This window comes from Eschrichtius robustus, chromosome 3 (assembly GCF_028021215.1).
Source record: "Eschrichtius robustus isolate mEscRob2 chromosome 3, mEscRob2.pri, whole genome shotgun sequence".
Classification (NCBI taxonomy): Eukaryota; Metazoa; Chordata; class Mammalia; order Artiodactyla; family Eschrichtiidae; genus Eschrichtius; species Eschrichtius robustus.
In genome coordinates, this window is record NC_090826.1 from 113,134,789 (window position 1) to 113,160,404 (window position 25,616).

General features: G+C 50.6%; 2 protein-coding genes across 5 annotated transcripts; one reads left to right on the forward strand and one right to left on the reverse strand.

Moving 5' to 3' along the window:
* Window positions 1-227: 227 nt before the first annotated feature.
* Window positions 228-5,153, forward strand: MTX1 (metaxin 1). The gene is given in 9 exon segments (XM_068540947.1): window positions 228-467; window positions 470-775; window positions 1,759-1,828; window positions 1,961-2,040; window positions 3,597-3,689; window positions 3,869-4,051; window positions 4,178-4,254; window positions 4,686-4,840; window positions 4,939-5,153. Coding segments are annotated over 9 exon segments (1,404 nt in total). The 5' UTR covers window positions 228-242.
* Window positions 2,088-24,097, reverse strand: GBA1 (glucosylceramidase beta 1). 4 transcript variants are annotated; one of them, XM_068540944.1, is made up of 12 exons: window positions 24,079-24,097; window positions 10,138-10,196; window positions 9,665-9,752; window positions 9,225-9,416; window positions 8,960-9,106; window positions 8,524-8,657; window positions 8,126-8,298; window positions 7,657-7,894; window positions 7,087-7,311; window positions 6,565-6,728; window positions 6,032-6,148; window positions 2,088-5,939 (listed from the first exon to the last, which is right to left on the reverse strand). In XM_068540944.1, exons 2-12 carry the CDS (start codon window positions 10,162-10,164, stop codon window positions 5,834-5,836), a joined length of 1,611 nt encoding a protein of 536 aa, XP_068397045.1. In that variant the 5' UTR covers window positions 10,165-10,196; window positions 24,079-24,097; the 3' UTR covers window positions 2,088-5,833. The 4 variants fall into 4 exon arrangements, with proteins under 4 accessions (XP_068397045.1, XP_068397047.1, XP_068397046.1 ...); XM_068540946.1 differs by lacking the exon at window positions 24,079-24,097 and having other exon boundaries at window positions 2,088-2,270; window positions 5,814-5,939; window positions 10,138-10,304; XM_068540945.1 differs by lacking the exon at window positions 24,079-24,097 and having other exon boundaries at window positions 2,088-2,273; window positions 5,814-5,939; window positions 10,138-10,304.
* Between the last annotated feature and the right edge of the window lie 1,519 nt (window positions 24,098-25,616).

Genomic DNA, 25,616 nt, shown 5'->3' on the forward strand with positions numbered 1-25,616 from the left:
AGGCCAGGGGCCGGGGGCCAGACTGGGAACACTGGGGGTACCGGCGGACAGGCCGTGACCCGGATGAAGCAGAGGGGCGCCTCTATTCCCGTTACCAAGGCAACAGCCCGCGAGCCCCACCTCCCCTCCCCCCACTCAGGCCCCAGCCCTGCCTCGCTCCGGCCGCCGCCACCGCCCCTGTTTTGTTTCCATAGCGACAGGAGGCGCGGGGCCGGTTCCAAACATAACGCGCTGTGGAAAACATGCAGCTCGGGGGACCCCCCCCAACCCCCGCAGCCCCCGCTCGGGGCCGAGCCCTGAGGGGCCCCAGGAGCAGCCCAGACCTCGTGCAGATTTGCGAGGGCCCCCAGAGCCCGTCCAGGAGCACAAAACCCCCTTCTCCTGGGCCCGCCGCGCCTTCGGGGGTTCAGGGCTCCCCTCGGCCGAGGCACCCTGACTCTCCAAGGCGCGCCGCGCTGAGAGCCCTTCCCCCCCCTTCGCGAGCCACCTCTGGATCAGGCGGCGTCCGCCCTCCCCCGAAGCCCTCGGCCCCGCCCCACGCCGTCAGGCAGCCTCTTGGGCCGGGATAAGCCGCGCCCTCCTGAGGGCCTCCCCCGGCTCCCCACTGCGATCCGCCTGAGGGGCTGGGGGCGGATCCGCACAGTGGAGGGCGGAAGCGCAGGGGGAGGTGCTTCCGGGACAGAGGGCGGGCAAGATGGCGGCGCCCATGGAGCTGTTCTGCTGGTCAGGGGGCTGGGGGCTGCCCTCAGTGGACCTGGACAGCCTGGCCGTGCTGGTGAGGAGCGGCGCCGGCGCCCTCTGCTGCGCCCTGGAGGACTGGGGAGGGGGCCCGGACTAGCAGGTCATCCGAATTTTGCCAGGGCGCCTCAGCACGGGTGCAGTGGGGGAAACTGTGGCCATCAAAGAGCGTGCCTGGCCGGTATAGACTCAGTGTCCTGTGTCGTAGCAGCCTAGGTTTTGTTTAGCGATGGAAAGAGGCCTGATCAGGGGTTCAGAAGATGAGTTTTAGTTCTTGAACATCCATTTACTGGCTCTGTGACCTTGGGACGATCCCTTCTTTCTGGGCGCTGTTTCTTCATCCGGAGGTTTACTAAGGCTGGACGATCTCAGGGTTCTCCGGCTCGGCATTGCTGCTTTCTCCTCAGCCTCCCTTTCCTCCTCCTCAATCAACAGCATTTACTGAGGTTATTATTTATTTAACCAAAAGGCCCATAGCCAGGCTCTGTAGAAAAAGCTTTGGAGCCAGGCAGACTAGTTCACTTCACACATTCACTCACTCTTTCATTTAATAAGCATGTATTAGGCCTCTTCCAAATACCAAACATTGGCATGCAAAGATGAATAGCATTTGGTCCCTCCCCTGAAGCTGTTTACAGAAAGATAGACATGTCAGCAAATAAGTGTAATAAAATGTTCAGGTGCTAAGGTATAAGTAGGAACAGGCCATAGAGACTGCCCAGGAAGGGATGGTTAGTGCTTCCAAGTGAGGCTAGGTGTTCACCAGGTAGATGGCAGGAGAGAAGATAGAGGGGAGGATTTTCCTGGCTGACTTGTAATCATGGACATGTCCATAATCTCTGTGAGCCTTGTGTTGCCCATTGTAAAATAGGAACAGTAATGTCTACCTCTTTTTTTGTGAGGCAATTCCTAAGCATAGGGCATAGCACAAAAGGTATTCAATAAATGTTATTTCTTTTCTTAATTCCCCTGTGGGGACCATGTCCCTGGCCTCTCTGCCTTCTGCTTCCTTCCCTGCAGACTTATGCCAGATTTACTGGTGCCCCAATCAAGGTGCACAAGATCACCAACCCCTGGCGGAGCCCTTCAGGTACCCAGTGTCCCTGGGGGGTGAGGAAGGGAGTGTACAAGGGGAAGAGCAGGAGACAGACAGGGATGTGGTGCAGTTATGTATGGATAGGCAGCTAAGGGTCTGGTGGACATACTTCTTTCTCAACGTCAGGAACTCTGCCTGCCCTTCAGACCAGTCATGGAGAGGTCATCTCAGTACCACACAAGATCATCACCCACCTTCGGAAAGAGGTAGGTGGCTTGGGTAGGGGGGCTGCCAGTGAGAGAAGTTCAGTCAATTCAGTGCAACACACATTTATTGAGTACCAAATATATGCCAAACCAGACGCAGGGGACCGAGCTTCAAGGAACATGTAGTCTGGTTGAGGAGACACAGACGTGTTGCTGTGATGTAGTTGAGTAGTAGGCTAGAGATTCAGCTAGGCCACTGTCAAGGCATCTGGATGCACAATGACTTCTGCCTGCTGGGTGAGGAGGGAGAGATGAACAGGCTGATGACACATGGAAGGGAAAGGAGAGTAGGAGAGAACAGTTGGCTCAGATGAGGTCCTCAAAGATGAGACCAGAAAAAAAAAGATGGGACCAGAGAGGGATTGCTAAGGGCCATTGCCCTGTTTTCAGGGACCAGGTCGGGCTTTATAATATGGAGCTCAGGATGGACGAGGCTAAGAGCCAGGGTGGGGAAGTTGAAAGAGCATTACGAGAGGATTGGGGAGGCCTAGGCTGTGCTTTTCACTGTCATTGGCTGTGTGACCTTGAGCAAATTGCTTAACCTCTCAGAGCCGTAAGCTCCTTATTGGTAAAACTACGGGGCTTAGCCGGGATGCTTTCCAAGGGCTCTTCTAGTTTCATGGTCTAGTTCCAAAAGTGAACATATTGTCAGAAGTGGGACCCTCTTATTCATTTCTACTTTCCCAAAGGTGGAGGAACCGGGGAATTAATGGAGGCTTGAGAGGCATGGAGAGAGGGGGTCCAGGTAAAAGCCAAAGTTCCTGGCGGGACTGGGCTATTGTTGCCTTATGTATGAACACAGCTTTCCCAGTTTCCAAAGAGTTTTCTCCTAACACAGCCACACTGAGAGAAAGATTATTATCCCTATTCCATGGGGGAGAATGAGGCTCAGAGAGATTTAAGGATCACACTCAAGAGGTTATTTGGGGACAACGTTTACTCAGGATGTGGAGGAGGGTGCTGAGGAGCAGATACTGGAGCCTAGCAAGGTGTGGCAGGCTGAGACCTGGGGGTATGGTTGGAATGTGTGTGTGGTGGTGGTGCCCGGGCCATGGAATGACATAGAAGAGACACCCAAGAGCTGGGCACTGGGGCCCTAGACGTGGGTTCACTGGGTCTTGGGAGCATGAGGATGGCATCCCCTAGTTCCTGAGGCACTGACTGAGGCCCAACCTGCATCTGAGCTCCGCTCTGCTAGTTTTGTGGTGTCTGGATCGGAGAAGTTACTGTTAGAAAGTTGCCGTCAGCAGGCATCCTGCCAGCCTTCTGTGGAAACTCTGGGAGCTGCTCCTGGTTTGTGGCTGGGCCTTCCTTCCAACCCCCAATGGGCGCGGGACGTTGACGGCCAGCAGGCTCCAAGGTCCAGGCTTCCCGCCAACGGCAACAGGCTACTGACTGGGCCCAGGCAAGGGGGTCTCAGCGAGCAAAGCCCCACACTCTACCTCTGCTACACTCAGAGGTCAGTGTGGGTGGTGCCAGACAGGATGCCTCCCTCCTTGAGGAAGTGTCCCTGGAGTCCCCCAGCATCCACCTCACAGTGGATGTTTCCTCCACAGAAGTACAATGCAGATTATGATCTGTCAGCCCGGCAAGGGGCAGACACCTTGGCCTTTATGTCTCTGCTGGAGGAGAAGCTGCTCCCGGTGCTGGTGAGTGTGCCAGACCCCCCAGCATGGATGGGCAGTGGGGGAGGGGGTCGGGCATACACACAGACACCCCCCCACACCCACACACAGGCTTGGAGCAGCGTGGGGACCAGAAGCCCACCCTGGGTCAGGCAGGTGCACTGGCTCAGACCTGCCTCTTCCTTCCTACACACCCAATCCAGATACATACTTTCTGGGTAGACGCCAAGAACTATGTGGAAGTAACCCGGAAGTGGTATGCAGAGGCTATGCCCTTTCCCCTCAACTTCTTCCTGCCTGGCCGCATGCAGCGGCAGTACATGGAGCGGCTGCAGCTGCTGTGTGGGGAGCACAGGCCTGAGGAGGAGGAAGAGCTGGAGAAGGAGGTACCTCTGGGACAGGGGGCTGTTGTATGAGAGGAGCCCCCAGGACGATGGCCAGGAGTGGGAGTGCCTGGCCGGGGAGGCGGCACTGCTCACGCAGCCGCAAGCTGACCTGGTGTCCCCCTGTAGCTGTACCAGGAGGCTCGGGAATGCCTGACCCTTCTCTCTCAGCGCCTGGGCTCTCAGAAATTCTTCTTTGGAGATGCGTGAGTCTGACTCCAGGGGAATCATAGGTGGCTTGGAAGAAGGTACAGGTTCAGACAGCCACAGAGGCTAGGGTGGGCTCAGGCTCTGGACAAGAGGTCCTCGGGACAGACACTGGGTCTGGTGACAGTGGGGCTGTGTGTGGGCCCGGAGCCGCCTCAGTGGTACAGGAGGGTGGGAGGGCCGCCAGGCCCAGGAGGGGCCTGCTGGGCTGTGGGGCACTCAATGTGCCCTTTATGCAGCCCTGGGATAGAGTCCCATTCAAGGCCAGGCTGGCGCCACCTGGGGCGCCTTCCCCACACCAGGACCAGAACTGTGTGTCCTCTCCTCCCCTGGTGGTCCCCTGCTGCCCAGAGCCTACCTTCCCAGGGCCGACTCTTCCTCCGACTCCATCTCTCCCCCTTCTCCATTCCACCCTTTCTCTCTGCTGCAGCCCCGCCTCCCTGGATGCCTTTGTCTTCAGCTACTTGGCCCTGCTGCAGCAGGCGAAGCTGCCCAGTGGGAAACTGCAGGCCCACCTGCGGGGGCTGCACAACCTCTGTGCCTACTGCACCCATATCCTCAGCCTCTACTTCCCCTGGGAGGGAGGTAAGGGGCAGATGGGTCGAGGGTGGGCGCTAGCTCTGGAGAGTGGGCAGGGATCCAGAAACCAGCCCCCTGACCCACCTTCCTTCCTTGCCCCTCAGCTGAGGTGCCACCTCCACGCCAGACACCAGCAAACCCAGAGACTGAGGAGGAGCCATATCGGCGCCGGAACCAGATCCTATCTGTGTTGGCGGGGCTGGCAGCCATGGCGGGCTATGCCTTGCTCAGTGGCATTGTCTCCATCCAGCGGGCACCACCTGCCCGGGTCCCACGCACACGGGCCCTGGGCATGGCTGAGGAGGTTGAAGAGGAATGATTTATCCTCATGCTCCCAGGACTGATTTTTCTACTGTCATGCATTCCAGAGGCTCCTATGTTTCCCCATTGTTGGTATGGCTGGAAATGGGGTCCCACCCCCAGAATAAAACTGCTCACACTGACTGGGATCAGACATTCTCTCCTTTAAGAGGCTGCCATTTTTCCTCGCTGGACCAAGGGGGCCATCTGGGTGCTTGAGTCTACCCACTGGTGCTTGGCTTCTTTCGCTGCCTGTGCCCTGGTGCTGACATCTGCATGGGCCTGGTTCTGCATCTCCGAGAAAGACAAGCACTTCCCAGTTTTGGGTTCAGCTTTCCTAGTCTCTTCCTTTCCTTAACCTCTCTTGCCGTCCACCCCCCACCCCTGTGTTTGTACAGACAGTGAGCTCACCCTGGGCCTGGGCCCAGTTTCCACAGGCAACCAGCACACAGCACACGCTCACACAAGCACGGGGGTGGAGGACCACTGGGGCCTCCCGGTCCTTTCCCTAGGGGCCTCCAGCCCCTGGCACCAACTAGAGGGGAGAGTGAGTCACCCAAACCACTGCCTCTGGGCTTACGTCACTTAAGCTCCCCCCCAGTCCTGCTGTACCCTCTGTAGCCACAGACAGCATGTGAGCTGACTCTATCCCTTTGATGTCCATGCTGAGCCTAGGCACCTGCTTGGGTATCTGTTCCATCACTGGCGACGCCACAGGTAGGTGTGAATGGAGTAGCCAGGTGAGATAGTTTCCACGAAGCCCACCGCAGGATCCTTGATGGTAAGAGGCACATCCTTAGAGGAGCTGGGGGAGGTGGGGAGGAGAAGCTGAGAGTGTGATCCCGCCAAGCCCACCGTCTTGTCTTCAGCCCAGTTCCCAGGCCCCACTGCTCTCACCGGTTTAGCACGACCACAACTGCAGAGCCATCAGGATGTATCAGTGCCACTGTGTCCAAGTCATTCTTCTCACTGGCAACCAGCCCCACTCTCTGGGAGCCCTCAGGAATGAACTTGCTGAAGTGGGAACAGGCATCGTCAGGGACCCCAGCCCAGCCCCCCTGGCCCTGAGGGCAGCTCCCATCAGTCTCTCACTTAAGAAGTCATCTTCCCTACCACCTACCCCCTCCCCCTAGAACCCTTCCAAAGCTCTGCCCTAACTCTCCAGGCCTCGAGCCGTGCGGCTGGGCGTGCCCTGCCCTCCCGCCTCCCAGCCCCAGCATCGGGCATTCAGGGATGGTCTGTGTGCTCACTAGTCACTACCTGCCTAGATGGTGCAAGAGGGACATGCGTGCTGCTCCCAAAGTTCCCACCCTCAGCACCTTCCTGCTTCTTCACTGGGGGTGGGGGATGGGGGCGGGGGCCGGGGATACAATCCCAGTGCAGAAGATGCTAGGACTGGTGTGGAGTGGGAGTGCCCGCCCTCCACTCACCTGAAGTGGCCAAGGTGGTAAAACATGGGCTGTTTGTAAAATGTGTCCTTGGCGATGTCCACGATGATGGGGCTGTCGACAAAGTTGCGCACCCAATTGGGTCCCCCCTCAGGGCTTAGGGCGAGGTTCCAGTCAGTCCAGCCGACCACATGGTAGAGGAGGTTCTAGGGTAGGAACAGGGCAGAGACAAAGGCCCCCAGTTAAGTGTCACATGAGGGAGACAGGCTATGGTGCCTCAACCTTGTGAGGGGAGTAATATCTAAGGAGGGAGGGATTGTGAGGACAGAGGCATCGCCAGAGAAGCTGAGGAATCTGAGGCCGATGTAACTGCTCAAGCATTTGGAACGAGGGTGATGGGGTGTGCAGATCTGTGAAGGGAAGGCAACAGAGGGGATCATGATATCCCAAAATTTGCTCCAAAGAGTAAGCCAGCTGGGGAAAAGCTGGAGAGGAGCCTTTGGTGAGACTAGCAAGGGGTCTGAGGTGGTCTGCTTTGCGAAAAGGGAGGCTGAGGTGATTCACCGTGATGATGCTGTGGCTGTACTGCACCCCTCGATCCCAGGAGCCCAGCCGCACGCTCTGCTCCCAGAACTTGGAGCCCACACAGGCCTCTGAGGCAAAGAGCATGGTGTCGGGGAACAGGCGATGTGTCTCCCCCAGGGTGGCTTTTGCTGGAGCCAGAAAGTCCAGGTACCAATGTACAGCGATGCCATGAACATACTTAGCTGCCTCTGGGTCTGCCAGCACCTGTACAGGGAAAGGAAAGGACTACTGGGGAAAGAGAGACACCTAGCCTGGGTCCTGCACAAAGGGTTCTGGAAGAGGCACTAGGACCTGAGAAGTGGGCAGTGGGATGAACACAACTTAGAGGGGGTTAAACTGACAACCGTGGAGATTCATGGGGCCCTGGAGATCCAGAGGGGGATCACCACCACCACCAGCACCCCAGGGGTGCCACCTGGGCACCTGGTCCCAGCCAGGGTGCTCTAGGAATCAAGAGTTGGGGCAGGGAAGGCACTCTGTTCGGGAGCCAGCCATTCGGATGCTGGACTTGGGGGTCACTAGGGCACCCATGGAGCTCCCGGTCCTTACCACCTGGGCCCAGTGGGGCAGCAGCAAGCGTTGGTCATCTAGCATGAGCAGTCGGACATTGCGGTGTGTACTGTTGGCGAGGGTGGGACCCAGGTCACGGGCGATGAAGTCTCGCTGGTGTTCAGGGGTGAAGCCCAGGCACTGGAAGGGGTACCCACTAAATAGCCCTGCAGAAGGCTCGTTCTCAGCTGTCACTGCCCAGAACTGTAACTTGTGCTCAGCATAGGCATCTAGGAACCTGGCGAGGGAGAAGGTGTGTGATCATGGCCAAGACAGGGAACCAAGACCCTGGGGAATAGGAGGCCTGACTGGGTGGGGAAAACTGAAGGGCCTGATTCTGAAAGACCCAGAAGGTAGAAAGGTGAGCTGAGGAGATCTGGAGGCAGAACCAGATCAAGGGCTGGGACGTAGACCAGGGTGTCCGAGAGGGGAGGCTGGTCCGGACCCCATGGCCCTGCTGTTCCCTTACTTGACAAAGTATCTGGCCCAGGTCTGGTGGTAGAGATCCCCTGGATGACCCTTGAGTGTCCCCTTCCCATTCACTGCCCCATTGGTCTTGAGCCAAGTGGGTGATGTCCAGGGACTGGCAAAGAGTGAGACAGGGCGCTGGGCCAACTCCAGGGCTTGGTGGATCAGGGGTATCTAGAAACAAAGGTGGTGAGGAGAGAGACATCCAGAGTTGGAACATAAACAGACTGGCCCAACCAGTGTATCAGGCCTAGCTATCAGCCTCTGCCCTCCCACCCCAGGACAGGACACAGAGAGCAGGGGGCACGTTCTATGTCTCTCTGCAGACTGCTCTAGCCTGAGGCCTCTCAACCACCAGGCATCAATGCCACTGGGGCCTGAGGCAGCCAGAGTGCCCACCTTGAGCTTGACATCTTCCTCTGGGAGGCTGAAGTTGAGCAACTGGAAGTCATCAGGGGTGTCAGCATAGGTGTAGGTGCGGATGGAGAAGTCACAGCTGGCCATGGGGACCCGCATGATGTTGTATTCGATTCCTGCAGAAAAAGAAGACCAAGATATGTGTGTCTGAGTCAGTAGGAGAATGTGGGGCATTGTCTACCACTTGCCGGTCCTAAATTATGTCTGAGTCAGGGCCAAGGGGAACTTGGGCTCTGGGTGAAGCGCAGACCTTCTGAGCCTGAGAGGCCCCAGGCACTCAGCAGAAGATGGGTAGGACAATCTTTTTTTTCACTGGGCATTAACAGAGACCCAAATGTCAGGGATGGGTGGATGTCAGGGTCAAAGGACAGGTCAAAGTGTCAATTGCACTATGTCATCTTGTCCCCTTCCTCCTTACCTTCTTTAGAGAAGTACGATTTGAGTAGTAAATCCCGTGCAGGAGGTGACAGGGCAAGGATGTTGAGAGCAGCAGCATCTGTCATGGCCCCTCCAAAACCCTTCACTTTCTGGAACTTCTGATCTGGCTGCAGGGTCAACAGCAGCCCTGAGGACATCCATAGGGAATAAAGGGTGTCAGTGCACAGGGGAGAAACTCCATGGTGATCGCTGGCATGATTTAGCTCCAGGAGGACCCCAGCTTGGGTGAGGGGTGTAGTGGTTACCTGTGCCTGTGCGGTTGGCCTGGATGGTCCCCAGACTCAGCTCCATTCGGCGCCCACTGCGTGTGCTCTCAAAGCGGCTGAAGGTACCAGGGTCAGGCAGGGTCAGGGGGTCAAGAGAGTCACAGTATGTAGCATTGCAGACACAGACCACTGAGCTGTAGCCAAAGCTTTTAGGGCTGCAGGGGCGGGCACCTGGGAGGGAGAGAGCACAAGAGAGGCAAGGGCTGAAGGATGAAGATGGGGAGAAGGGACACACTAGTTGGAAGGAAAGACTGAATACCGATTTCAAAGATTCTCTTGATGTACCCCACAGTTGATCTCAGTCACTCAAAAGGGTTTAGTGAGCATCTAATGAAGTCCACCACCAGTATGCCAGAGACTACCAAAGGACCATAAGGCAGAAGGGGGCCTCGGGGCTCCCTCCCTCCTCCTTGACTCACCTGATGCCCACGACACGGCCTGAAGTAGAAGCAATCCCATGAGGCTGGGAGCCAAGATGCCTACTCTGTCCCGGGGCTTGGGACACTCCTGAGAACAGAATGAGGAGAGGCTAGAAGGCAAGCCCCTCTCCACCTCTCATCTACTCTCCCAGGCAGGGCTCGACTGCCTGTGGGCACCCAGCCTAGTCTCCCACCTTTAATAGAATGGAACAAAGCCCACAGACACCTGGGTCCAGACACCCTCCAAGCCCTCTGCTAGTAATAGCTCTCTGCCCACCCCGACCAGGACCCTCCTCCACTCCTCTTCCTAACCATTTCTCCCTCAACCTCACCTTCCCTCCATCTGTCCCTCCATCAAAGGGCCATGATGGCCTGGTTTCGAGGAGAGTGTGTCGTTCACTGAATTCCACAGCCTGGATGGCCAGGATTCCAGAAAGAGCGACAAGACCATTTGGGAGCTCTGGCCCACTCACCTCTCTGGAAGGACTTGAAAGCTCCATCACCAGATGAGAAGACTGCAGGGTTCCCAAACCTCAAAGGGATAGAGTATCAGCTAAATAAAAACAGGGGTGCAGTAGCCTGAGGTAGCTATACGCACCAGATGAGCCCTGCGGGTTAATTACGGCAAAATGGAGTGGATGTGTCATGTGATAACTATGGGAGAGTCACATGACACAAGAAGTGAGGCAATCGCAACCATACTTGTAAAGGGCGACTGACTGTCTTCCTCCGGGCTGTTGGTGATCATACACCCTATGAAATTCTGGAAGGCATGTATGGATGACAACTTTAGGAAGAATCTAGATGAAAGATCTGAATGAAGGATTGGGTAGAGGTTCCCGAATCCCAAAGGATGGGAACCACAGCAGGAACACTGCTTTCTTGAGAAAAAATTTTAAAGTCATGCTAATAAAGGTGATACTAATAAAAGAGGTTCACTGTGCAAAATACTGAGGCCAAAATACTGAGAGATGATTAAGAAGTCTTTGCCCTATTGAGGTTCAGAAGGCTTATAAGAGTCAGACTCTTACACGGATGGTTACAGATAAAGACAAAATTGGTAACAGGTGTGCACAGAGAGACCCTTCATGCTGGGGTTATCCTGGAAGGTTTCATGGAGGAGAAGAGGTGAGGTTTAGGGAATATTAACCAGAGAAGTGCAGGGACGATGGGCCCTGGGCAGAGGGACAGTGCTTCTCCAGTCCTCATTTGTTTCATCATCAGATGCAGATGAGAAGGAAATCACAGGACAGGGAGGTTGTGTAAAGTAGTTCAGAAACTGGAAAGTGTGGTACAAAGCTGCATCCTCAGTGGATGTGACAAGGGGGTTGTCCATGGTGTTGCCTCATGGGCCACATCATATTGATTCAGTGGGAGTGACACACACAATTATGACCTGACTGACTACAGCTCTCTGAGCCTACTTCCTCACCTGTAAAATGGACGGAATACCACCACCTCACCAGGTCACTACTGAAATCAGGGAGATAAGCACAGTGCCTGGTACACAGTAGACACTTGGGAACCAGTTGTTTGTTGTGCCTTTTTGTTTTTTTAAATTCTCTCAGTGAAGTCTTTCCAGACACACTCCAGGCAAAATTGAACATTTCTTCTTCTAGGTTCCTGTAGCCCTATAGGAGCTATAGTCTCACTGAGACTATACTGAATATAGACTATGCTGAATACAGTCCCAGTGAGACGAGCTTGGTTTGAATCCTGGCTCTACCACTTACTGGCTGTTTGACCTTCAATAAATTACTTAATCACTCTAAGCCTCTGTTTCTCATCTATAAAAGGGGAGAGATAACTCCTATCTCACAGAATTGCTGTGAGGTGTGTAAGTATGATAATGTGTGTCTAGCACACTGCTTGGCACCAAACACTGCAACAATTTAGGGCTGTGTTTATGGAAGGAGCTTGGAGTTCCCCAAAGGAATGGCTTACTCATTCTAAGTAGAAGGCCTGGCACAGGGTGGGTAGGTGCCAGCTTGTTGCATTGAACTGAACCATCATCACTATGTCAAACCTGCCCCATCTAGACTTCCTGTTTTTCCAGGAAATGTTGCACAGGGCTTGTTCTTGGGAGGAGGGCAGGTGATCTTATTTCCCTCTAGTTCACTCACTCCACAAATATTTATTGATATTAAGTACATACTACATTTGCCCCTATCTCCTCTGTTGGCTTTATTTATTTATTTTTTAACATCTTTATTGGAGTATAATTGCTTTACAATGGTGTGTTAGTTTCTGCTGTATAACAAAGTGAATCAGTTATACATATACATATGTCCCCATATCTCTTCCCTCTTGCATCTCCCTCCCTCCCACCCTCCCTATCCCACCCCTCTAGGTGGTCACAAAGCACTGGAGCTGATCTCCCTGTGCTATGTGCTCTGTTGGCCTTACAGCCCCACTCCCCTCCCTGTTTCCCTCTGCAGGCACAGAGTTTGTGAGTGTCTTGTTTCTTCTCTCACAATGTGGTCTGCCCTTGAGGCTTTTATATTTTATTTTCTAAATAAAGTTGGTTATAATAAGGGCTAATATTTATTGAGTACTTACTCTGTGCTACTCTATGTTCATAGTCTCGTTTTATTCTCACGTGGCAGATACTATTATTTTCTCCATTTTAGAGATGAGGAACCTAAGACTCTGAAAGGTCATGAACTTGCCCAAAGTCGCTTGACTACTCGGTGGTGGAACCTGGATTTGTAATGAGGCGGGGCGGGCACACAGCCCTTAGCTCGCGGCTGTTAGTGCGAGACCCTGAGCGCCGCGGGTAGAGGTCCCGCTCCGCCAACAGTCAGCCTGGCAGTGGTCCTCTCAGCAGAGAGTGGGTTAGGCCGAGGCAGATCTCGGCCTTCTCGCCGGGACCCTCCAGGCTCTCCAGCCGCGGGGCCAGTGGGTGAGCTGGGGTGCCCCGGGGACAGGCTGAGGGCTGTGTCCCGCAGAGCTACAAGCCCTCACCACGGCCACCCACTGGCCGGGTCCAGGCCTCGAAGCAGCAGCAAATCTCTCCCCCATCCCCGCCTGTGCAGCCTAATGGCAGTGGTGGTCTCCATGGGTCCCAGGCCATGGAGCCCTCAGCAACTGCAGTATATGGACACTGTCATTAAGGTAACAGCTTCAGGGACTTCCCTCGTAGCATCGTGGTTAAGAATCCGCCTGCCAATGCAGGGGACACGGGTTTGAGCCCTGCTCTGGGAAGATCCCACATGCCGCGGAGCAACTAAGCCTGTGCGCCACAACTACTGAGCCTACGCTCTAGAGCCCGCGAGCCACAACTACTGAGCCCGCGTGCTGCAACTACTGAAGCCCGCACGCCTAGAGCCCGTGCTCCACAACAAGAGAAACCACTGCAATGAGAAGCCTGTGCACCGCAACGAAGAGCCCCGCTCTCCGCAGTTAGAGAAAGCCTGCGCGCAGCAACGAAGACCCAATGCAGCCAAAATGTTTAATTAATTAATTAATTAAAATAAATTTTTAAAAAAGGTAACAGCTTCAACCAGCTTCAGTCTCTCCCTTCACATTTCTGAAATTGGTACAGCTTAGATCAGTTGTCTCCCGCTAGGAGGTGGCCAGAGGTCAGGGTTAAGCTGCAAGGACACTGCACATCATTACTTGAGGTCCACCTCTGTGGTTGGGGCTATTCTCAAAGAAGGGCAATCGTTGTGAGCTGGGAATTCACCTGACTGGTATTTGCTACAACATGTATTCCTATCGATCCTATACAAATCATTCTCTCCAGTGTAAATGAAAAGCCAGAGGGCCAGCTGGGTCCTTGGGCACCTGGCTCCCTCAGTGATGACGGCTGGGCAGGGTCTGGGGACCTGGCCCTGAGGGTGCCGCCAGATGAGATCTGCCTCTTCAGCCGGGCCTGGGCACTGGCGGGAGGACCCAGACCAGGGGCTGGATGAATGCTCCCGGGCAGGATAACTAGCCCTCACAAGGACCCCCTCCTTTAGCCAGGGCCTGGACCCCAGAGGGTAAAGGTTGAGCCTTTGGGACCTTGCCCTTTCTCGTCAGAACAGAGAATAACATTTGTTTTGGTGGAGGTTTACAGGAACGTCGTGACCTGACCTCAAGAACAAAGCATCTGACACCAAAGAAGTCTGCAACAACTAACCACAGCCCTCCCTCACCTTTCCTATAAACGAGCTTTGCTGAAAGCTTTCTTTCGGGGAGTTGGGGTTTTTAAGGCATGAGCCACCCGTCTCCTTGCACGGCCCTGCAATAAACCTTTCTCTCTCCAAACTCCGACGTTTTGGTATTGTTTGGCCTCACTACGCGTTGGGCACACGGACTTGCGTCCGATAAGATTTGTATCCAGGGTCCTATGACACACATCACACATTTGATGAGTGCCTCCGGTGTGCCAAATGCTACATTAGCTGCTGGTTATTTTCAAAAGCTGCTGTGCTGGTCTGCAGCGTTTGTTTTGTACTGTTTTAAAATCGTCCCGTGTTTTCTACACGTGTTTTACCTGCTCAAAATGAAGCCCAAGTTGGCTTCTGAAGTGCTGGCTACATGGCAACATTTCTGGATCTGTGTTCTTCAAAGGCATTTGTCAGGGGATAACTTGTCAATAATGAAACAGAATCCAGGACTCCCAGGTTGGGCAAGATGGACTGATTTTCAGCTGGGGAGAGGCAGGTGTGCCTCTCTTCCCAAGCTTCACTCTCCCTGTCCTGGGAGATCTCAGCACAACAGCCTGAGCACCCCTTTTCATAAAAAGTATTTCCTCACATACTCTCTACTATCCTGAAATGAACGTATAGATACTATGACTTACCTACACACACAATTTAAGAGAATCAATATAGTTGCCTTAATTGGCATATAAAGGAAAGATAATGGGACTATTTTTTATAGCAAAATATGTTTTCAATAAGTAAATGCTTAGGCATGATTACCTACAAGACATTATAAAATAGTCAGATATGTACTAACCTAAATGGAATAAATTAGGATTTAACAGAAGCAAAAACAGCCCATGAATTAATAATTTCAATATGTAAGTTTCATCATATGTCATTTTTACAATACTTAATTATTATTGTGCTGCAAAAGCATAAAATATATGATAAATCAAAATGCTTAAAAGTCAATCTTTTTTTTTTTTAATTAATTAATTATTTATTTATTTATTTATTTGGCTGTGTTGGGTCTTCATCGCTGCCCACGGGCTTTCTCTAGTTGAGGCGTGCAGGGGCTACTATTTGTTGAGGTGCGCAGGCCTCTCGCTGCGGTGGCTTCTCTTGTTGTGGAGCCCGGGCTCTAGGCGTGCGGGCTTTAGTAGTTGTGGCTCGCAGGCTCTAGAGCGCAGGCTCAGTATTTGTGGCTCACGGGCTTAGTTGCTCCGCGGCATGTGGGATCTTCCTGGACCAGGGCTCGAACCCATGTCCCCTGCATTGGCAGGCGGACTCTTAACCACTGCGCCACCAGGGAAGCCCCTTAAGAGTCAATCTTTATGAATAAGATTCAGTGCATTCCACATGTCTTCACAAATTTACTATTTGATTCTAGGCCTTAGCAATTCAGTAAGGAAAAGGACAGTCTTTTCAACAAACGGTGCTGAGATGACTAGCTATCATGCAAAAAGACAAACTTAGGGACTTCCCTGGTGGCGCAGTGGTTAAGAATTCGCCTGCCAATGCAGGGGATACGGGTTCGAGCCCTGGTCCGGGAAGATCCCACATGCTGCAGGGCAACTAAGCCCGTGTGCCACAACTACTGAGCCTGCACTCCAGAGCCCACGAGCCACAACTACTGAGCCCGCGTGCCACAACTACTGAAGCCCGCGCGCCTAGAGCCCGTGCTCCGCAACAAGAGAAAACCCCGCTCACCGCAACTAGAGAAAGCCTGTGCGCAGCAACGAAGACCCAAAGCAGCCAAAAATTTAAAAAATATATATATAAATAAATTTATTTAAAAAAAAGATAAACTTAGACCCTTACCTCACTCCATAATCAAAAATCAAAGCAAAATGGATCATAGACTTAAATGTAAGAGCTAAAACTCTTAAATTTCTGGAAGAAGGAAGGCTAGGAGTAAATCTTTGTGACCTTGGATTAGCCAGTGGTTTCTTTTTCTTTTGTTTTAGGCAACAACAGACATTTGTTATCTCACATAGTTTCTGTGGGTAAGGAATTCAGGAGTGGCTCATCTGGATGGTTCAGACTTGAGGCTTCTCAAAAGACTGTAGCCAAGATGTTGGTCAGGGCTGCTATCATCTGTAGTAGGCTTGACTGGGCTGAGGCTCTGCTTCCAAGTTAAGCCAATAACATAGGTGGTGAACTGGGGCTGGCTGTTGGCAGAAGGCCTCCGTTCCCTACCATGTGGAATAATTCATAGGGCTGCTTGAGTGTCCTCACAACATGACAGCTGGATTCCTCTCCAGTGAGTCATCTAAGAGAGAGTAAGGCAGAAGCCACAAGGTCCTAGCCTCAGGAGTCACACATTATCATTTTCACAATATCCTATTGGTTACACAGGTCTTCTATACAGATGTGTGTGGGGCAGAGGGGCTAAATAAAGGTGTAAACACCAGGAGGTGGGGATCATTTGGGGGCCATCTAGGAGGCAATCTGCCATAGTCCGTCCCCTGGCTTCCAATAAGTCATGTCCCTCCCACACGTAAATACTCTTACTTCCTCCCAAGGTTCCCAGAAGTCTCATCTTCTTATAGCTTAAGTCCAGAATCTCTTTAGACAGTGGTTTCTTATTTACGATTCCAAAACACAAATGACAGAAAAAAAAAGATAAATTGGACTTCATCAAAATGAAAAGTGTTTGTGTTTCAAAGGATGTAATCAAGAAAGTGAAAAGACATCCCACAAAATGGGATAAAATACTTTCAAATCATATCTCTGATAAAGGCCTAGTATCCAAAATATATAAAGAACTCTTATAACTCAGTAATAAGAAGATAACCCAATTAAAAAATGGGCAAAGGACTTGAATAGATTTTCTCCAAAGATAATATAAAAATGGGCAACAAGCGCATGAAAAGATGCTTGACAACATTAGTCATTAAGGAAACGCAAATCAAAACCACTATGAGATACCACCTCATATGCACTAGGATGGCTATGATCAAAAAGACAGACAATAACAAGTGTTAGCAAGGATGTGCAGAAATTAGAATGCTCATTTGTTACCGTGGGAATGTAAAGTGGTGCAGCCACTTTGGAAAACAGTTTGGCAGTTTCTCAAAATGTTAAACATAGAGTTACCATATGACCCAGCAACTCCATTTCTAGGTATCTACTTAAAAGAAATGAAAACATTTGTCCACCCGAAGACTTGCACATGAATATTTACAGCAGCGTTATTTATGGAAACAAACTAAATGTCCATCAGCTGGTGAATAAATACACAAATTGTGGTATTTCATTAAATGGAATACTATTCAGCAATAAAAAGGAACAAAATACTGATACATGCTACAATATGAATGTACCTCAAAAACATCATGTTAAGTGAAAGAAGCCAGACAAAAAGACCACACACTGTGTGATTCCATTTATATGAAATTCCAGAGTAAGCAAATCTGTAGACAGAAAATAGATTAGTGCTTGTCTGGGGCTGGAGTGGGAATGGAGATTAACTGTTGCAAAACTCTGTAAATTTACTCAAAATCATTGAACTGTACACTTAAAGGAGAAACTTTTATAGTATGTAAATTACACCTCAATGAAGCTAGTAAAAAAACTTTACTTTTATTACATATTTGCAGTTGGTTCATTGCTTTTGCAGGTACACTACTGCATTGAAACTCTTTTAAACTAAGTATATTGCATAGCTGGAAGTGCTCTAATACACTGAGTAGACAGATGCAATAATGTCAAGACAATGTATTTTTTTTTTTTTTTTTAATTTATTTATTTATTTATTTATGGCTGTGTTGGGTCTTCGTTTCTGTGTGAGGGCTTTCTCTAGTTGCGGCAAGCGGGGGCCACTCTTCATCACGGTGCGCGGGCCTCTCACTGTCGCGGCCTCTCTTGTTGCGGAGCACAGGCTCCAGACGCGCAGGCTCAGTAGTTGTGGCGCACGGGCTTAGTTGCTCCGCGGCATGTGGAATCTTCCTGGACCAGGGCTCGAACCCGTGTCCCCTGCATTAGCAGGCAGATTCTCAACCACTGCGCCACCAGGGAAGCCCAAGACAATGTATTTTATTTAAGCTTCCTTCTCCATAATGATCTCCTCCTAAATTATTGGGCTGTTCCAAAAAACAAAAAAACAACTTGTAAAACTTTTCTTTATTATTATATAATGAAGTCCTGCTGATTTATATTTGATTTTATATTTGCATATATTGTTGTTGTTGTTTTAATAAATTTATTTATTTATTTGCCTGCATTGGGTTTTCGTTGCTGTGCATGGGCTCTCTCTAGTTGTGGCGAGTGGGGGCTACTCTTCATTGTGGTGCGCAGGCTTCTCACTGAAGTGGCTTCTCTTGTTGCGGAGCACGGGCTCTAGGCGTGCGGGCTTCAGTAGTTGTGACACGTGGGCTCAGTAGCTGTGGTTCACAGGCTCTAGAGCGCAGGCTCAGTAGTTGTGGCACACGGGCTTAGTTGCTCCGTGGCATGTGGGATCTTCCCGGACCAGGGCACGAACCTGTGTCCCCTGCATTGGCAGGCGGATTCTTAACCACTGAGCCCCCAGGGAAGCCCTTTGCATATACTGTTGAGCAGAACATTCCAAAGTCAAGTAGAATGAGAGACAATTCTTCTTTGTTCAGGACTGTCCTCCATGTTATAGGTGGTCTACCTTTCCTGTCCTCTTTCCACTAAATTCTCAAAGTGCCTCCTAATCCTGGTCTCCACTAAAGACACGTTTCCAAAATGCCCTCTAGGGGGCGACTGAGAACCACTGCCCTTAGGGGAGTCACCTCAAACGCCCAGGTTGCAGTGGCCACTAGGGACATACTAGGTGGCCACAAATGCGTTCCTCGGTCCCCTTTGCACAGCACTTTTATTTTTAATTTTTTTTTGGCTGTGCCGTAAGGCATGTGGGATCTTAGTTCCCCGACCAGGGATCGAACCTGTGTCCCTGCAGAGGAAGTGCGGAGCCTTAACCACTGGACCGCCAGGGAAGTCCCTGCACAGCACTTTTTTTTTTTTTTTAATTTATTTATTTTTGGCTGTATTGGGTCTCTGTTGCTGTGCGTGGGCTTTCTCTAATGCGGGCGAACGGGGGCTACTCTTCATTGCAGTGCGCGGGCTTCTCATTGCGGTGGCTTCTGTTGTTGCGGAGCACAGGCTCTAGGCTCATGGGCTTCAGTAGTTGTGGCACGTCGGCTCAGTAGTCATGGTTTGTGGGCTCTAGAGCTCAGGCTCAGTAGTTGTGGCACATGGGTTTATTTGCTCCACGGCATGTGGGATCTTCCCGGGCCAGGGCTCGAACCCATGTCCCCTGCATTGGCAGGCAGATTCTTAACCACTGCACCACCAGGGAAGCCCTCTGCACAGCACTTTTAAAAGACTTAGCTAAACACCAAGGGAGGACAACTGGGAAATAAATATAAGCGAAAAGCAGAAATACAAAAATAGTTTGGCTGACCCAGCACAAGAGTTCTGATCCCAATTCAGCCAGCCCTGTGACGAGCTGTAGGCTTGACTCAGATAGCAAACTCCAGCCCTGGAGCCTGGCAAGTACCATGTCACAGGCCCCTTGCTCTTTAGGTCTCAGATCAACTCCCCAAGGAGGGTGCCTCCTCCCAGTTCCACTGTCACCTCCATGGTCAAGTCAAAGAGAGACACTCTTATGCCATGCATAGCAGAGTAGGTGCTCAAAAAATACTTAAGAGATGAATGAATGGATAAACCTTACCAGTCAACCTGGAACCTGTCCTTTCAGCTCTGGTTTCTGATCTGAAGATACACCACTCCTCCTGATTAATGACACCAAATGACTTGTTTCTCCAGTGAGACCCTTCTGCCCCTTAATTGCTAGGGTGTGGCTTCACCCTTGGATTCATCTGATTAACCAACTTTTTTTTTTCAGCTCTATTGAGATATAATTGACGTAACACTGTGTAAGTGTGTAAGTTTAAGGCGTAGAACTGATGACTTGATACATGTATATGTTGCCAAATGATTATGGCAATAAAGTTAGTTTGATTAACCAACTATTTTTTTTAAAATATTTATTTATTTATTTATTTGGCTGCACTGGGTCTTAATTGCAGCACGCGGAAACTTAGTTGCGGGATATGGGATCTAGTTCCCTGACCAGGGATTGAACCTGGGCCCTCTGCATTGGGAGCATGGAGCCTTAGCCACTGGACCACCAGGGAAGTCCCTGATTAACCAACTCTTAAACAATAACCATAGCATACTTGTAAAGCCCAGTGCAAAATGAAAGTATTTGTACCTCACATGCTCTCCTATAATTTTTCTCAAGATACCAACAGTCAATCTTTCACAAGTGCTTATTACATGCATTAGCCTGACAACCCCATGTTACAGACGAGAAAACTGACTTAGGTCAAGTGAGTGGCAGAGTCAAGCCTAAATTCAGGTCTGTCCTACTCTGAAGCCCAAGCAGCTCTTAGCCATCATGTCATACAGCCTCCCAGATATTTCAGTTGCATATTTTCAGTCTTCTGTAAGTTTACAAATGGTCACAGGGCAAATCTCATGGTTACTATTTCTCTGAAACCTTAAAACTCTTCACTTAGAGACAAGCACAGAATCGGGGCTCAAGTTTACTGAATGAATGAATGGGTTAAGTTACCAACTGCACCCTCTCGCTGTTTTAAGGTTCTGCTTGTCAGTGTTTCAGAGACTGTCCTTGGTGTAGTTTGAAGCAAAGGAGTGGTGAACTTCAGGAAGAATGAGGTTAACTCTGAACAAGACTATTACAGTGAAAGTGAGACCTAACTGAGGCGATTTGGTGGAGTCAACAGGAAGTATGATTCAAATACTGAACAACTGTGAGCCTGCTCTCACCTTCCTTATTGTTCTGAGCTTCCCATGTAGGGTTGTAATGAGGCTCATTGAAGATAACAGTACCTGAGAAGGGACTTCCCTGGTGGCGCAGTGGTTAAGAATCCACCTGCCAATGCAGGGGGCGGGGGTTCGAGCCTCGGTCCGGGAAGATCCCACATGCCACGGAGCAACTAAGCCCAGGCACCACAACTACTGAGCCTGCGCGCTAGAGCCCGCAAGCCACAACTACTGAGCCCACACGCCTAGAGCCTGTGCTCTGTAACAAGAGAAGCCACCGCAATGAGAAGCCCCTGCACCACAAGGAAGAGTAGCCCCCACTCGCCACAACTAGAGAAAGCCTGTGCACAGCAACAAAGACCCAACGCAGTCAAAAAAAAAAAAAAATCTGAGGTGTTCCTTGTGAACTGTAAAATTCCATATAGATGGCTGGAATTATTACTGTTATTGTTATCCAGGCTTTGTTTCTTCCCTCCAGGTACAGTACAAGGAGTCTTCTGTGCGAGGCCTCTACCTCCACCCTTGCTCCCTCCGGCCGCCACCATTTCTCTCCTGTTCCCCTCAAGAAGAGGCAATAAGGAAGGGTGTTTCAGCATGAACACCCGAGTGATTATACAGGATTGAAATCCCTGCTTCATTTCTCACTAGAACTGAGATATTGGGAAGTTACTTGACTTCTCAGAGCTTCAGTTTTCTCATCTCCAAAACTCTTGCCTCGTGGGTTGTTATGAGGATTTCATGCAACAATGCATGTAATATTACTCAGAGCCAAACCTCTGGAATGAGTTGCTACACCTGATGAGTCCTCTCTCCACTTCCTACACTCCATGGGCTGATACTGGACCCTCCTGGCTCCAAAACTGCTCTTGCCAAGGTCACTAATGATCCCTCTGTTGCTAAGTCCAATGAATAGTGCTCAGCCCTTTTTTTTTTTTAATATAAATGTATTTATTTATTTATTTTGGTCTGCGTTGGGTCTTTGTTGCTGCGTGCGGGCTTCCTCTAGTTGCGGCGAGCGGGGCTACTCTTCGTTGCGGTGCGTGGGCTTCTCATTGCGGTGGCTTCTCTTATTGCGGAGCACGGGCTCTAGGCACGGGGGCTTCAGTAGTTGCAGCGCATGGGCTCAGTAGTTGTGGCGCACAGGCTCAGTAGTTGTGGCACTCTGCGACATGTGTGATCTTCCCGGACCAGGGCTCGAACCCGTGTCCTCTGCATTGGCAGGTGGATTCCTAACCACTGCGCCACCAGGGAAGTCCCTGCTCAGCCCTATTTGACTGGACTTTTTACCTCAGTTGACACATAGCCCCTCCCTCCTAGAAGCACTCTCTTTTGTTTTCATGACTCCACACTCTGCTGCTTTGGATGTCCTCCCACCTCTTTGGCTGTTCCTTCTCTTTTGCAGGCTTCGCGTCCTCTTTCTGTCTGTTCCTTAGGGTTTTATCCTAGGCCTTCTCTTGTCATACGTCATGCTCTCTCCACAGAGATAACCCATGGCTTTGACTAACCTAATTGTTTTCTGGTTCCACAATCTCCACTTCCAATCCCAATCCTTCTCCTGGGATGGACTCTGTGATGTGACTCTGCCCTCCAGACCTTTCCTCTGGGTGTCTCACAGACACTTCAGCAGGACCATCATGAGAGCATCATCTCCTCCAGCCAAACCTACTTTTCCTCCTGTGTTTTCTTTCCCCATGAATAGAACCTCTTCCTCACAGAACCTGGGGCTCATCCTTGACTCTGTCCTTTCCCTGTACCCTTCTCCCTGTCAATTCTCTTCTAAACTACTGAAACATCTCTTGCTTGGCCTCCTACACTCTACTTTTCTCCCCCAATCCATTCTCCAAGAACTGGATGGTCTAACTAAAATACAAATTCTGAAGCTACCACTCTCCCTCCTAAAATCCTTCAACGGCTCCACACTGCCTTTTAAGAGGGCTACCGGGACCTGGCATCTTTGTTCCAGTCTCATTTCTCACCTCTCCACTTGGACCATATGCTCCAATCACATTTCATCTAATAGGCCACATTCCATCTTGCCTCTCTGCTCTATGTTATTTTCTTCTCCTCTCTTGAAAAAAATGAGTAACTATTCTTTTTCATCATTAACTCCTCAGCCTTAATGTCCCTACCATCAGTACCATTTTCCTGACACCCCTGAATGAGCTGGGCACCCCTGCTATGCGCTCCCCAAGACACATATTTGACAAATCATAATTGGGCATCTACTATGTGCCAGGCACTGTTCTAGACCCTGGTGATACAGTAATGAATAAGATTATAAAGTCCCTGGCCTACGGAGCTTATATTCTAGTGGTGGTGGAAGACAAAAAACAGGTAATTTCAGGTGGCCGTGAGAACTATGAAACAAAATAAAGGGGAAGGGGGACTTCCCTGGTGGTCCAGTGGTTAGGACTTAGCCTTCCAATGAAGGGGGTGAGGGTTCGATCCCTGGTGGGGGAGCTAAGATTCCCACATGTCTTTAGGCCAAAAAACCAAAACATAAAACAGAAGCAACATTGTAACAAATTCAATAAAGACTTTAAAAATGGTCCACATCAAAAAAAAATAAATCTTAAAAAAAAAAGGGGGTAAGGAAGCTGGACAGAAGGAGTGAGTGGGACAGTGGTAAGAAGTGAGTTTGGAGTAAAAGGTTGGGGGTCAGATTCTGCAGGGCCTTGGTGGCCACAGTGAGGAGTCTGAATTTTGTTCCAAAATGGAAATTCACTGGACAGTTTGGGGCAGGGAAGTGACAACATCAGATTTATATTTTTAAAAGATCACTTTGGCTGCTGTGTAGAAATCAGACTGTAAGGGGCACGACGGAGACCAGCCTCCAATTACAGCCTGCCACAGACTGGCCCCCTTGTTCTACATCCTCTCTGCCTCAGAATCCTCTCAAAGGCTCTTCTTTACTATGCATCACTCTTCACCTCCATTTAGCCTAGGTAATGCCTATTCATCTTTCTTTCAGAACTCAGCTCATATGTCATTTTCTCCAAGAAATTCTCTCCTTTCACACACACCCCTCCTGTGTGTGAGGAGCCCTTACATCTCCTTTGTAGCTCTTATTACATTTGCAATTAATTGTACAAATGGCTTAATGTCAGTTATAGCACCCAGTGGCCTGCTAACTCCTTTGTCTGCTGATCTGTCCGTGAGAAAGCCCAGTAGGGCGGGGATCAGTCTGTATCCCCAGTAGGTAGCACAGCACCCGGTGCTCGTCCCGTGCTCATTGAACATCTGTCGGATGATTGAAGAATGGATAAATTACATAGACCTTCTTCCCACTCCACCCCTCAAAAAAGCAAGTGGGTAGAAGAGGATTTGAAGATTTTCCCCCTCTTCTTCATTAGTAAAATACAACCATCCCTACAATTAATAATAACAACGATGATAAAAAGGTGAAGTGCAGACGCAGGGAAAGGAGAGTTAAGATCCAAAAAGTGCAAAATCCATTACGCCTACCGTCGGCGAAACGAAACAGCAGCCCCAAACGGAGACGAATGGAAATCCCAGAGCAGCCTGCAAAGCGGGGTGGGCGGGGCGGTAGAAGGGGGCTCAGCAGAGCTAGGCTGCACTCCACCACGCGCAGCCGCGAGACACGCAGGGCCGGCGGGGCGGGGCCGGGGCCTAGCTCAAGAAGAGAGACCCCGAATCGTCAGGAGGCGGGACGCAGGCCCTTTCCTCACGTCTTATTGGTTGTGCTGGGGACGGACTGTTTTCGCTGACCAGCCGTAGCCCAAATAGGGCGCAAGCGTATCCGGGGGTCTATTCGGGAAGTGGGCGCGGAAAGCGAGAAGCGCGCATGCGTCTCGTTTTACAATCGCCAGCACAACCTAAGGGATGGGGGAGATTGAAGTCCCTCAATGAGTCCAGCTTACGGAAGTTGAGGTGGATTCTTGAGCTTCCTCCTTTGGGAGCCTCAGGATAGGGAACATTCAGTGCCCAGAAATTGCCCCGTTGGGAATCCCAATCTCCACTCCCTGCTACCTCATTTTGTCGTTCTGGCCGCGCCCTAACTCTCCCTCCCTGAAGCTGGGTTGTTATGATGGTGAATTATTCAAGAAGCCTTGCGGCCAGACGCCATCTATGGGCAGTGCCTCTCCCTACCCCCTTCCTCTCCTGTAGGGCCCCACGGCTATCCCCAAAGTCATAGGGTCTCCAAGCTGTTTACAAGGCCCCACTCTGCCTTTTAATAACTTAATGAATTTCCTGAGGACCTACTAAGTGTTAGATCCAGTGCAATGAGCAAGCCCCTGCTCTCAGGAGCTTGCATTCTGTGGGACGACACAGAAAACAAAAACAAGATAATTTTGGATAGTGATAGGTGTTCAAAACAAGGCGGTATGATAGAATGGGGAGTGCTCAACAAAAACGTGAGAATGGAACTAAGACCCGAATTAGGTGAAAGCAACAGATACAGGGCACCGAGTTTCGTGTTGGTGAATAGCTAGCTCGTGCAAAGGCCCTTGTGCAACGCAGTTTGGCTGAAGCAGAGTGGACCAGGTTGTACCTGACCATAGTTTCATAAGGAGTTTGGAGATTATTCTAAATACAGTGGAAAGCCAGTACATTTAGGCAGAACTTTAATATGACATGATTTCTTATCACTTTGCTGAGTGGAGAATGGATTGTTGGAAGAATGGAAATAGATCAAGAGGGTGGGAGAGAGGGTGATGACTAGGGCTAGGTAGCTGGTGAGACATGGATGAATTCAGGGTAGGATCAGATGTGTTGGATGAGGGAAAAGAAGAAATGAGTGTGATTCCCAAGCTTATGGAAAGTGCAGCTAGGTGAGTGATGGTGCCACTTATTGAGATGGGAATGTTGGAAGAGGAACAGGTGCTGGGGTGGGAATCAAGAGTTCCACTGTGGCCATGTTGAGTCTGAGAGGCCCATTAAATATCCAAGCAGAGATGTCAAATTGGAGGTTGGAGCTCATGGAGAGGTAAAGGAGAGAGTTATCCACGAACACATAGATGGCCTTTAAAGCCATGGATCTT